At 51.6% G+C, this 13,499-nt stretch overlaps 1 protein-coding gene across 1 annotated transcript; it reads left to right on the forward strand.

The window, feature by feature from the left end:
• Positions 1-4,210: 4,210 nt before the first annotated feature.
• Positions 4,211-8,876, forward strand: LOC128101927 (EKC/KEOPS complex subunit Tp53rkb-like). Its single transcript, XM_052725387.1, has 2 exons — positions 4,211-4,667; positions 7,820-8,876. The coding sequence occupies exons 1-2, from the start codon at positions 4,406-4,408 to the stop codon at positions 8,296-8,298; spliced, it is 741 nt and encodes a 246-aa protein (XP_052581347.1). The 5' UTR covers positions 4,211-4,405; the 3' UTR covers positions 8,299-8,876.
• The last annotated feature ends 4,623 nt before the right edge of the window (positions 8,877-13,499 follow it).

Consider the following 13,499-nt stretch of genomic DNA (forward strand, 5'->3'; position numbering starts at 1 on the left):
GCAGAAGCTCCTCAGATCTTCATATCCAGGGGAAGCAGAGCTTGGTGGAACTGCACTGACTTCTGTTAGCTAGGCCACAGTCCTAGGCAGGAGTACAGCCACTTCTTAGAACAGCGCCACCAACTGGGAACAAAGTGTCAGAACACATGAGCCTGTGAAGGACATTTCACATTCAAACCATAATGCATACTAGCATCAACAAAACATATTTGTCATTTATCTGAAATCCTCACTTAGTTCAGGACAGACACATAAAGGAAGGGTAGCAGAGGGGACTGAAAAAACGGCTCCTTAGTTAAGAGTATGTACTGCTCTTCCAGAAGACCTAAGTTCAATTCCCCACACCCTTGTCAGGCATCTCACAGCTTCCTGAAACTCCAGTTGCAGGGGGGATCTGACACCTCTGGCCACCACAAGCACATGACTAATATGTACACACCATACCCACACAGAGACATACATACATACAAGTAATTGTAGACAGATTTTTCTTTGGGCTGCCAAGTCACAAAAAATGACATGGAGACTTATTAATTATGAGAGCTCTGCCTTAGTTTAGTCTTGTTCCTAACTAGTTCTTTTAACCTAAATTAACCCATATATTTTAATCCATGTTCTTTTATTTGGCTCAGTTACCTTTACTCTGTACTCCCATCCTGCTTCCTCTCTGTCTGGCTGGTGACTCTGTCTTTCTTCCTCTTTGAGTTCCCTCTGTCCCCAGAAGTCCCTCCTGCCTAGCTATTGGCCATCCAGCCCTTTAATAAGCCAATCACAGTGACACATCTTCACAAGTGTAAAGGAATATTCCGAAACAAGTAATTAGAAATAATAAGCTGGGCGGTGGGTGGTCTATGACTTTAATCCCAGCACTTGGGAGGCAGAGGCAGGTGGATCTCTGTGAGTTCGAGGCCAGCTTGGTCTACAGATCGAGTTCCAAGGCAGCCAGGGTTACACAGAGAAACCCTGTCTCAGAAAAAAAAAAAGAGAGAGAAAGAGAAAAAAAAGAAAGAAAGGAAGGAAGAAAGAATAACAAAAAGGGACCAGAGGAGAGGAGAGAATGAAAACACAAACCTGTATTAATTTTTTCATTGTTTTGACAGAATACTGACAGAAGTCACTCAAGGGTTTATTTTGTCTCACAGTTTGAGGGTACACTCCATCAGCGTGAGCAAGGCAAGGTGGCAAGATCAGCTGCCAATGGCAGCTGAATGTGTGGCAGCCGGTCACAGTACATCCACAGTCAGGAAGCAGGGGTGAATGCCCGCACTCAGCTTGCTTTTTCCTCAAGACAGGGTCTCCAGCCCAAGTTGACCTCAAACTTCCCGTGTGGGTGAACCTGAACGCTTTTAAAAGAACATTTCAGAGCCTTCATGATTTTTAAAAAGACTTATTTTTTATTGTTTTAAATTATGCATGTGTGCATATGAGTGCAGGTGCTGTAGAGATTAAAAGCAGAAAATCCCCCTGGATCTGTGTTTACAGGCTGTTGTGAGCAGCACAATGTGGATGCTTAGAAACTCAGGTCCTCTGGATGAACAGTACGTGCTGAGCCATCTCACTAAGTCCTGACTTTGAACTTCTGATCCTTCTCTTCCATGACCACTGATGCCTTTTATTCCTTGCGAAGTTACCAGAATGCTTGCCACGCCCAGGCACAGAATAGGTGTGGTTGTTAGGGTGCTGCCACCAAGCTGCCTAGGAAGTAGCACTGTGGCCTGCCTGGAGCTTCTCTCACAGGAAGTGCAGACTCTCTTCATTTAAACAGAATCAATGAACGAAGCAAGACTGGAGATTGCGGAATGAAAGTGACGGCGGTGAGGATTGATACCAGACGACAGACGCATGGAGGAGGGCAGACCCCGCACTCATTCCATACAGAATGCAGACTCGCTTCTACCCTGCACACAACTCAAACTCTTCATCCGCAAAGCATCCACCCGGCACTCACCGCTCCCCCGCCCCCGCCATTCCATATTCACCCGGCAGAGACCACAAACTCAGCATCCACTCGCACAGAGGGCAGACCTCTCATCAAGCCTATACAAACTGTAGACCTAACATCCAGCCCACACTCATCTCAGACCCCGGCATCCTCCTGTTGCTGCTCGCCGCCATCTTCCTCAGGGTGGCCCCCTACACTGACTCCGCAGCGGCCAGCGGGAGTCCGGTGGGGTGTGGTGAGGTGGGAACCGGATTAGTAGTCCCGCGGCCACGCCCAGAACTACGAGTCCCAGGGAGCTGTGCGCGCCGAGGGGGGCGTGGTCACAGGGCCTGGGCGTCTCTGGGCCCTCCCAGGAGCTGAATCGCCACCGGTCCTATGTTAGTTTTCTGGAGTGTTAGTCTCCATCGTGGAATTCTTGACATCTAAGGAGTGTTCATTGTGCGCCAAGCACTAGTCCTCAAAACTAGCAGCTGAGGGGGCGTCATCCTTACTTTTCAGAGGAGCAAACTGAGGCCCGAAGTCAGGAGCCCTGCTAAGCAATTGGTTGAAAGGGTTTTAGGTCACAAGGTGTTCTGTCCCCAGATATGGTTTCTCAAATACCGTGATTTAAGCCAGAGTACAGCTCGCGATACAGTGGGGAGAACTGGGAGACACTATCTTCACCAAGTGCGGCTTGAACTTAAGTGTCACCAAAAGTGGCTCAAACTGTCCCATGTCTCCTGATAGGATGCGATGCAGATCAGAAGGTAGTGTTCTTGCCAAAAAAAGTAGTATTTCAGCTGTAACAAAAGTCACACGAGAGCCTGCCAGGAGCAACGTGGATTCCAATGGTTTTGGTCACCATAGCAATGGCTGTGCGGACACAAACAATTATGATAACGAAGCTACAAACTTGAGCACTGTGGGATATAAAGGGAACCGGTTCTGGGTGAGCTTTGCTGGAAAACATCCTGCCCACACACAGGGTCTGATGTGTGGAAACGGCTCTGTCATGAATATGAACGAAACCCAGGGACCACAGAGCCAGGATGCTGGTGCCATAGCAACCCCGGGTCCAAAGGGCTTCTCTTCTGTATTTTCAACAGGACCCCAAGGAGCGTGGGCCAGGGGTAGGGAAGTCAGAGGCCAGGTGAAGTGAGCCCTGTCAGCCTCTTCTTTAATTCTGATAAGCCCTGGCCCCAGCAGAACCGGGCACCCTTATTCTGAAGATGAGGAAATCGAACTCAGAGGGATGGTGCTAGCTGCTGGCACGCTGATGCCAGGCACCAGTGGCATCTGGGTAGAGAGCTCTGCCTAGCCCCTTCCTCCCTGTAAGCATCACATCTCGGATGGTGAGGTATCCCGGCAGTAGGGAGCCAAGGAATACCACAAAGTCACTGTAAGCATAGCAGCTTACAGCCCCGCTCCAGGGAAAGGTTTCCCCAATGTAACAACTCTGCGGCAGCAGGGGAGGGTTTCCCCAGTGAAGTTGTTACAGCTCTGCTCAGGTCGGGTGAAGTGTCCCAACACTGCTTAGGTGCTCCTGAGTGTAACAACTCAACTCTGCTCTGCTAAGGGAAGGTTTCCCCTGTGAAAATGTTAAAGTTCTGCTTCACTCTGCTCTGGCTCCGGCTCCAGAGAAAGCTATTACAATTCAAGCGAAAGTGTCCCACTGCACAACCAATCCCACTCAAGAGAGTTATTGGGAAGGAAGAATCAGCGAGGGCGGCTGCCTTTAGGGTGAGGCAGCAGCAAACTGAACAGGGTACAGACATTATATAGGATGGGGGGGGGGGCGAGAGGAGCTTTCCAGTGTGGTTTAGGATTGGTGGTCTTTTTGTGCTCAGGGGGCTCAGGGATTGGTGGGATTCCATGCTCAGGGGAGTGGGGGGTTGTGCCCAGGGGGCTCAGGGATTGGTATGATTTCAATCCCTGTCCCCAAGTCAGGGTCAGGGTGTTTTTCCTTGGCCCTTTTCACTCTACACTCCCACCTGGCTTAAAGAGCATGTTTCCATTGACTAAAGTGGGAAAACCATGAGCTCGAAGCTAACTTGGGTTACACAGGGAGACCCTGTCTCAAAAAAAAGGAAGGAAGGGAAGAAGAGAGAAAGGGAAGGAAGGAGAGGAAAGGAAAGTACCCTAGTAGAAAGGGACAGAGCGTCCACAAAAGAGTTTTCCCCAAAGAGCCTCCCTCCAACTTGGAGACGGCTCTCAAAGCCTGAGCATCACCAACGGGCTTTCCGGAGAAAGCCGAAAGTGAGACGCTGTTGACCGAAAGTTGCCGAGCGCTCACGGAGATAGACGAAGAACTGCGGGAAGGGTCAAGTCGCGCGTCCCGAGAGCCCGAGCTCTGGACGGTCGCCAGGCGGAACCGCTCCGGGAGGGCGGAAGTGGGGGGCGGGACGGTGTCGTGTGGCGGAAGAGGCCCGAGGATTTCCGAAGCGAGCGGAAGCGGCGCTGCCGGGGTCGGGACGAGCCGGAGGCATGGCCGAGGCGTCCTCGGAGCGGGAGGCGGAGGCCGAGGCGCTGGCCGCGGCGCGCGAGCGGAGCCGCCTCTTCCTGAGCGGCCTGGAGCTGGTGCAGCAGGGCGCCGAGGCGCGCGTCTTCCGCGGCCGCTTCCAGGGCCGCGCGGCCGTGGTGAAGCACCGCTTCCCCAAGAGCTACCGGCACCCGGCGCTGGAGGCGCGGCTCGGCCGGCGGAGGACGGTGCAGGAGGCGCGCGCGCTGCTCCGCTGCCGCCGCGCGGGTGAGACGGACGGGACGGGACTGGACGGGGCTCCGAGGCCGGGGAGACCGGACGGGACTGGACGGGACGGGGCTCCGAGGCCGGGGAGACCGGACGGGACGGGACGGGGCTCCGAGACCGGGGAGACCGGACTGGATGGGGCTCTGAGGCCGGGGAGACCGGACGGGACGGGGCTGGACTGGACGGGGCTCCGAGACCGGGGAGACCGGACGGGACAGGACAGGGTTCCGAGACCGGGGAGACCGGACGGGACGGGACGGGGCTCCGAGGCCGGGGAGATCGGACGGGACGGGACTGGACAGGACAGGGCTCCGAGACCGGGGAGATCGGACGGGACGGGACTGGACAGGACAGGGCTCCGAGACCGGGGAGACCGGACAGGACGGGACTGGACAGGGCTCCGAGACCGGGGAGACCGGACAGGACGGGACTGGACGGGGCTCCGAGGCCGGGGAGACCGGACGGGACAGGACAGGGCTCCGAGGCCGAGGAGACCGGACGGTACGGGACGGGGCTCCGAGACCGGGGAGACGGGACGGGACGGGACGGGGCTCCGAGGCCGGGGAGACGGGACGGGACTGGGCGGGGCTCCGAGGCCGGGGAGACCGGACGGGACGGGACTGGACGGGGCTCCGAGGCCGGGGAGACCGGACAGGACGGGACTGGACGGGGCTCCGAGGCCGGGGAGACCGGATGGGACGGGACTGGACGGGGCTCCGAGACCGGGGAGACCGGACGGGACGGGGTAGGGACGGGGTAGGACCGGGCTCCGAGGTCCGGGACCGGGACCAGACAGCAGTGTTTAAGGACTCACAGCGTCGCACGGGACGCCGTTCGGTTTCGTTTGTTGCTCGGCAGCTGTCTCTCAGCTTGTCGTTTAGCGCCCGGAGCCTCACTTTCCCTATTTCTACCGTTTTCGCTTGCCGTAGTCCTCTCTCCATCTCGTAGTTTTAAGCACCGGGTGTCCTGACTGCCCGTGTCTGGAGCCAGGCTTGCCGGATTCAGATTTTACCCGTGCTGCTTCCCGCGTGGCCCTTTAGTGAGTTGTCTTGCCTTAATTTCCTCGTCCGTAATGGGAAATCATAGTCGAGGTCGCATCTCAGGGATGTTATGACTATTAGAGAAGGCCTAGACGTCACGTTTGTATGTTGACATGACATTGAGTAAATGTCAGACTTCATTAAATCGTTTCTTCTTTTTTTTTTTTTTTTTTTTTCTCGAGACAGGTACTCTTTGTAGCCCTGGCTGTCCTGGACCTCACTGCGTAGCCTAGGCTCAAACTCAAAGAGACCTGCCTGCCTCTGCTTCCTAAGTGCTGGGATTAAAGGCGTGAGCCGCTACTTCTGGCTGTTTCTTTTTTCTTTAAAACACCATTTGCTCCCCCACGGAAAAGGCTTTGTCCTCTAGAGAGACTGAGGCACAAAGAGGGAAAATTTCGAAGTTCCACAGCCAACCAAGCATCCCAGTTTTATAGCTCAGAACTGTGGGTCTTTTGCTTTTACTTTTCTGCGATTTTCTCCTTAGTGGTTGTGTTGTGCCCATGTTGAGAGACCCCCAAGCAAGACCACCACAGAGCCAGTATCCGATGCAAGTGCAAAGGGGTTTATTAAAACAAGCAAGCCCAGGCTTGGTCCATGTCCAACACACTGGCTAGCCAGGTGAAGGAGGATGGCCCTGAGCTCTGAGTGAAGGGTTTTTAAAAAGGAAAAACCGCAAGCTAGGGGGTACAAGCCTTTGCGTTTCAGGGCCACACTTCAGTCAACAGGAACATTTAGCCAAGAGAAGAACTACAGAAGACAAAATACAGTTGGAGACTCTCCCAGTGCTGTTGGAGACTTTGATGGATTAAGCCTTTGTTTTAGCTATTTCTTGTCCAGCAGCCTACCCACCTGGGGCAGGTGGGGGGTCACCTTGACTGGAGTCTTAGCTGGGTGTTTATGTCTCTCTAACTTGGTTCAGCTTTTATCTTAGTATTGCTAGAAATGAAGTTTTCTTTAAAATGGAGTTTGTCTTGCTCTCTCGTCTGATAGGTGCCAGGAGACTGGGGAAGCTCAGCAGTGAACAGGCCAGTACTTTTCTGCCCTAGCGGAGGCAATGGAGTTATAAAGTAGTGCTCATATTTTCTGTCTCACCTTCTTTTATAAGTTTTATCAGACGCTGATGATGGCTACCATCACTGACAGGTCTCCAGTTCTAGAAGAGTCCTGAACGAGGTTGACATTCAGGAGAGACTCCTGGAGTTATTGGAGCTTTTTTTTTTTTTTTTTTTTTTTTTTTTTTTTGGTTTTTCGAGACAGGGTTTCTCTGTGTAGTTTTGCGCCTTTCCTGGGACTCACTTGGTAGCCCAGGCTGGCCTCGAACTCACAGAGATCCGCCTGGCTCTGCCTCCCGAGTGCTGGGATTAAAGGCGTGCGCCATCACCGCCCGGCTATTGGAGCTTTTGTTACCACATCACAGTAGTGGAAACTCAGACAGAGAAGCTAATGGAACCTTGAGATTTCACAGCTAATGAGGAGGGAGCTGGGATTTGAGCCCGCCGTTCTGGAAAAAAGATGAGTCTGTAAGATGACATGCTACTTAGCCTCCTGCTCGTCAGGAAGAAGCTGTCAGACTGGAGGAGGCTTCCCTTGTGGCTTCTTGATTTGTTTGGTTTTTTGTAGCAATGAATTCCAGTCCTAAGGTGGCTTGAGAAAGGAGGAGCAAGTTTTGACACTTGCAGACGTACCCTGGGCTGGTCTCAGGCCCTAATCCTGCAGGGTTTGAGCAGGGCAAGCTTCTGGTTAAGATGTCATTTCCACAGTATTGCTACACCTGTTCCAGAGTAAGTAGATTTAGACGGAAAAACTGGCTCCGCCTGTGCAGGTGACACCTACCTTCATAAAGAACGGCTCCCCTGTGCAGGTGACACCTACCTTCATAAAGAACGGCTCCCCTGTGCAGGTGACCCCTGCCTTCATAAAGAACAGCTCTCCTGTGCAGGTGACGCCTGCCTTCATAAAGACCGGCTCCCCTGTGCAGGTGACGCCTGCCTTCATAAAGACCGGCTCCCCTGTGCAGGTGACGCCTGCCTTCATAAAGACCAGCTCCCCTGTGCAGGTGACGCCTGCCTTCATAAAGAACACACTCACTAACCACGTGTGTGTTCGTTACAGGGATAGCTGCTCCGGTTGTCTTCTTTGTGGACTATGCTTCTAACTGCTTATATATGGAAGAAATTGAAGACTCGGTGACTGTTCGCGATTATATTCAGTCCACTATGGAGACTGAGAAAGACCCCCAGTGCCTCATGGGCTTGGCCAGGAGAATCGGGCAGGTTCTGGCTAGAATGCACGATGAAGACCTCATTCACGGGGACCTCACCACCTCCAACATGCTCCTGAAACGGCCCCTGGAGCAGCTGCACATTGTGCTCATCGACTTCGGCCTGAGTTTTGTTTCAAGACTGCCGGAAGATAAAGGCGTCGACCTCTATGTCCTAGAGAAGGCCTTCCTCAGCACCCACCCCCACACCGAGGCTGTGTTTGAAGCCTTTCTGAAGAGCTACGGTGCTTCCTCCAAGAAGTCCAGTCCAGTGCTGAAGAAGTTAGATGAGGTGCGGCTGAGAGGGAGAAAGCGGTCCATGGTCGGGTAGCTGTAATGACTGGTTCCCAGGGAGAACGCTGTGGACGAGGCTGGACCGCAGGCTGGGGGGTCTCCCAGGGAGAACACTGTGGACGAGGCTGGACCGCAGGCTGGGGGGTCTCCCAGGGAGAACGCTGTGGACGAGGCTGGACCGCAGGCTGGGGGGTCTCCCAGGGAGAACGCTGTGGACGAGGCTGGACCGCAGGCTGGGGGGTCTCCCAGGGAGAACGCTGTGGACGAGGCTGGACCGCAGGCTGGGGGGTCTCCCAGGGAGAACGCTGTGGACGAGGCTGGACCACAAGCTGTGGTTTCTCACAGTGAGAACACTATGGATAAGGCTGGCCCACAGGCTGGGGGGTTGTGTTAAGTGGCCTGTGACAGTGCTGTGCCACTGTCACCTGTGGTTCACTGTTCTCAGGAGCTTAATGTACATAAAGCCTGTTCTAGGTAGAACTGGGTGAGTAGCCCAGGCTGGCCTTAAATTCATGGCAATCCTCCTACCTCAGCTTGCTGGGACTGGAGGTTATAAGCCACCATACCTGGCTTTCCACTGGTTCTGTAAGAAATGAAACATCAGCTATGACTATATTTTTATGTCTTTCATATTTATTTTGTGTGTATACGTGTGTGTGTGTGTGTGTAGGTCAGAGAATGACTTTTGGGAGTCAGGTCTCTGGTTCTACAGTATGGATTCTGGGCATTGAATCCAGCTAATCAGACTTGGCTCCAAAATCCTGTCCCCATTGAGCCATCTCACTGACTCACTAAACAATTTTTGTATCAGTGGGCCAGATGGGGATGGGATAGGGTGGTGGCAGCTCCTGGGGTACATATCCTCTTGTTTGCCAGAGCAGCAAGTGCTCTTAACTGCTGAGCCATGTCTCCAGCCTCCTAAAGAAATATTTATCTTTTAAAAATATTTCTTTTTACATGTGTGTATGTCTCTGGGTATATGTGTAGGCTGAAGAGGGTGCCCAAACCCTTGGAGCCCGAGTAAAAATCTGGTGTGAGCTGTCCTCTATGGGTGCTGAGACACAAACTCTGGTCCCATGGAAAAGCAGCACACACTCTGAATCACTGAGTCCTCTATCCAGCTTGTTTATAAACATTTTAGCCAATACCGATATCCCTGTTTTCCTCAATAGAAAATTAAAGGATTACACAGTTGAGGTCTACAGAATTGTAGCTCATGATCTTTTTTTCCCCCAGAGTATCATGAAGTTGGAAAACCAACAAAAGAACATCTTCATGGACGACAGTTTATTGAGAGTGGGGGCGAGGTGGATGACACCCCGGTTCTAAGGAATCTGAGAAGTAGGAAACAGTTCTTGCTCTCAGCCCTTTTAGGCTGACAGGATAAAAAGCCAGGATAACTGCTTTCATGAAGGCATGGAGAGAACAGGAGCCAGTTCTGTGTGGGGTGTTGGGGAGGGAATCAGGCGGGCAGCAAAGCTCTCCGCAACTCAGATGGCAGAGATGAACTCGACGCCCACAGTCTGGAGGATAACTTAGAGCAGAGAGGATGTGCAGCTCCAGTCGTGGTACTTTGGAGCAGAGTCTGGTGCCCATAATCTATTCCATTCGGGGCGTTGGTGGAGACTGTCGGGGTTTGGTACTCACACAAGGTGAGCAGCTGCTTGGAGATGGGCTGGGGAGGCCAACGCTGCTTAGGACAGTGTTCATCTGAAGATAGAATCTGAGTCCAGAGTGCCCTTCAGAAGCCAGCTTCTCCTGTGTCCCCTGTCTAGGTAAACTGCTTACACTCCTATCATTTTCTTGTTTTGTTGTTGTTTTTTTTTTTTTTTTTGGGTTTTTCGAGACAGGGTTTCTCTGTGTAGCTTTGCGCCTTTCCTGGAACTCACTTGGTAGTCCAGGCTGGCCTCGAACTCACAGAGATCCGCCTGGCTCTGCCTCCCGAGTGCTGGGATTAAAGGCGTGCGCCACCACCGCCCGGCCTCTTGTTTTGTTTTTGAGACAGGGTTTCTCTGTGTAGCCCTGGCTGTCCCGGAGCTCAACTCTGTAGACCAGGCTCACCTTGAACTCACAGAAATCTGCCTGCCTCTGCCTCCCAAATGCTAGGATTAAAGGCATGAGCTCATTTTCTTAAGAAATTGTCCTCCCTCCCTATTCTACACTATGCAGGGGCAGCTCTTTCAGCCCTGGAGAGGCCCTACCAAGACAAACAAAAACCACATCACGACACACCCGGCTTCTGTGATGTCTGAAATACCCACACTGAACATGTCCTTAGTGCAAATGGCACACACAATTACCACACAGCTGAGATGGATGATGGGTTGGCTGGATGGGATGAGCTGGTGACAGATGGAAAGATGGATGATGAGAACAGACATATGTGGTGTATTTTGTTTGTGACCTAACAAATAAAGCTTGCCTGAAGATCAGAGTGCAGAACTAAGCCACTAGTTAGCCATAGAGGCCAAGCAGTGGTGGCACACACTTTTAATTCTAGCACTAGGGAGGCAGAGGCAGATGGATCTTTGTGAGTTCAAGGTCAGCCTGGACTACACAGAATTTATCCAGTCTAAGCCGGGCGTTGGTGGCGCACTCAGGAGGCAGAGGCAGGCAGGTCTCTGAGTTTGAGGCCAGCCTGATCTACAGAGCCAGTTCCAGGACAGGCTCCAAAGCTATAGAGAAACGCTGTCTCAAAAAACAAAAAAAAAAAAAATCCAGTCTTAAAAACAGCCAGGCAGTGGTGGCACACACCTTTGATCCCAGCACTTGGGATCTCACGCCTTTAATCCCAGCACTAGGGAGATGGAGACAGGAAGTGATATGGCTGGACGGAGAGAGGAATATAAGGCGGGAGGAGACAGGAGCTCAGGGCCCCTTCAGCTGAGGATTTCGTAGAGGTAAGAACTAGTGGCTGGCTGTTCTGCGTCTCTGATTTTTCAGCATTTACCCTATATCTGGTTCTGGGTTTTTATTAAGACCAATCAAGATTCGTGCTGTAGACATACTCTTACTTTGAAGGAAATCCTCAAGTTCTACCCCAGTAATGCTTCTGCTTTGTGCCTGCTCTGAACTCTGGTAGGCGTGGAGGGGTATGTTTGTACATTAAAATATGGTGCTGGTTAGATGTCTGGGCCATAAAGAGCAAGTACTGCTCTTGCAGAGGACCTTAGTTCCCAGCTCCCACATTGAGTAGCTCACAACCTCCTGTGTCCCCCAACTCCAGCAGATCCAACACTGGCACCTTCACTCACATGTAAATACCAATACACAGACACACAAATACACATAGTTTGAAAGTCTTTTGGGGGGCGGTGTTGTTCAAGATGGTTTCTCTGTGTAGCCCTGGTTGTCCTGAAACTCACTCTGTAGACTAGGCTGGCCTCGAACTCAGAGATCTGTCTGCCTCTGCCTTTTGAGTGCTAGGATTAAAGGTGTGCACCACCATCGCCTGGCTTAAAATATTAAAAAAAAGAAAAAGAAAGAAAAAGAAAAAATGCCTCGAAAAAACAAAACAGTGGGGAAGGCAGCTAAGCAAAGATGCAGGAACAGGCACCCAAGAAGGCAGGCTGGCCGGCCAGCCTGGCGGGAGAATAAGGAGTCTGTGTGTGCTGGGGAGGGAACAGACGGGCTCCTAGGAAATCAGGCACACCCAGATACCAGACCTCAGGACTGGCTGCCTTGCTATGTGGAGACATTACTCAGGAAAGCAGAGGGTAAGGAGAATTCCACTGGGGGGCAACTCTGCTACTGATCAACTCCAAGAGGAAGAAAACAAAATAAAAAGGTGCTGGATTCTGTCTCTTAAGCAAGCTGAGATACTCCTCAGAGTCAGCCTAGCTTCCCAAAATGCCAGAGACCCAGGTGTAGGATGTTTCTTATTCAAACCATAACCCATATTAACAAAATGTACTTGATTGTCTGGAACTCATGTTTATATATTTAGTTGTCTCAGAAGGAGAGAGGGGCAAAAACTATGAATTACTTCTCTTGTTAATAGCTTTAACTATCTAGCAAGTAGGTTAAAGTAGGAAGGGTTCATTTTAGCTCAGAGGTGGAGAGGATGCAGTTCATGGTGGGAAGGCACAGTAGCGAGCTCTAGGCTTTCGTAGAGGGAAACGGAGAGATGGAGTGGCGTTCAGCTTGCTTTCTCCTTCATGTATAAGCGGGATGGTACCACCAACATTTGGGTGGGTCTTCCTCTCAGTTAACCTTCCTAGAAATGTCCTCATACTCAGGGGTGTGTCTCATAGGTGATTCCAAATCTAGTCGGCAATGAACGTTGACGATCGGGGACAAAGAACAAGGGAGAGATGGACAAACAGCCATGTGATTACAGATAGCATGTAGTAGGAAAAGAGCCAGGGACGACTGACCTGGACTGGGAGAGAGGGGAGGAGAGTGGAGGAAAGTGGTCTGTCCAGGGCTGAATCAAGGAAAACAGCCACAGTGCTCCCCTAGTCCAGCAAGAGCAAAGAGGCCGTTGTCTCCACGTAGTCAAGTCCCACCTGGCACTGGAGGGAGGAAAGTGTTCAAGTAAAAACTCTTGCTGGAGGGCCAGTGAGATGGCTTCAGCAGATAAAGAGGCCTGCTGCCAAGCCTGATGACCCGAGTCACCAGGACAACCAGGGCTGTTACACAGAGAAACTCTGTCTCGAAAAAAAATCAAACCAAAACAAAAAGCCACCTCAGTTCTGTTTCCATCCCCTCTGGGAATTCACCCTCCCGAGAGAAGTGCCCACAATGCCTCAAATTTCCACTCCACAGGAGCTGTAAGGTGATAAATGCCTCAATTTTTTGTTCTCTTTTATTTTTATTTTTTTGGGTCAGTGTCTTGCTCTGTAGCTCAGGGTGGTCTCAAACTTGCCCCAGTCCTCCTGCCTCAGCCTCCCAGAGTGCCATAGTTATAGGTGTGAGCTACCATGTCTGGTTTTGTTTTAGTTATTCTTTTAAGTTATTTATTTTGAGACAGGATCTCTCTATGTGGCCTTGGCTGTTCTAAAACACTGTGCAGATCAGGCTGATCTCACACGCACGGAGATTTGCCTGCCTCAGCCTCCTGAGTGCTAGGATTAAAGGTGTGTGCCAGATACCCAATTATTATTACTATTAATTTTTTTGTTTTGTTTTTCAAGACAGGATTTCTCTGTGTAGTCTTGGCTGTCCTAGAACTCACTCTGTAGTTCCTGGCCTCAAACTCACTGATACCCATCTGCCTCTGCCTCTGCCTCTGCCTCT

Source organism: Peromyscus californicus, unplaced genomic scaffold (assembly GCF_007827085.1).
Source record: "Peromyscus californicus insignis strain IS unplaced genomic scaffold, ASM782708v3 Scaffold_7__1_contigs__length_154581171, whole genome shotgun sequence".
Classification (NCBI taxonomy): Eukaryota; Metazoa; Chordata; class Mammalia; order Rodentia; family Cricetidae; genus Peromyscus; species Peromyscus californicus.

Bases quoted from the DNA above. Each gene is read 5' to 3' on its own strand.
- LOC128101927 (XM_052725387.1), top strand. From the start codon at position 4,406: ATGGCCGAGGCGTCCTCGGAGCGGGAGGCGGAGGCCGAGGCGCTGGCC. The intron at 4,668-7,819 runs GTGAGACGGACG...TGTTCGTTACAG, and splicing joins GCTCCGCTGCCGCCGCGCGG to GGATAGCTGCTCCGGTTGTC.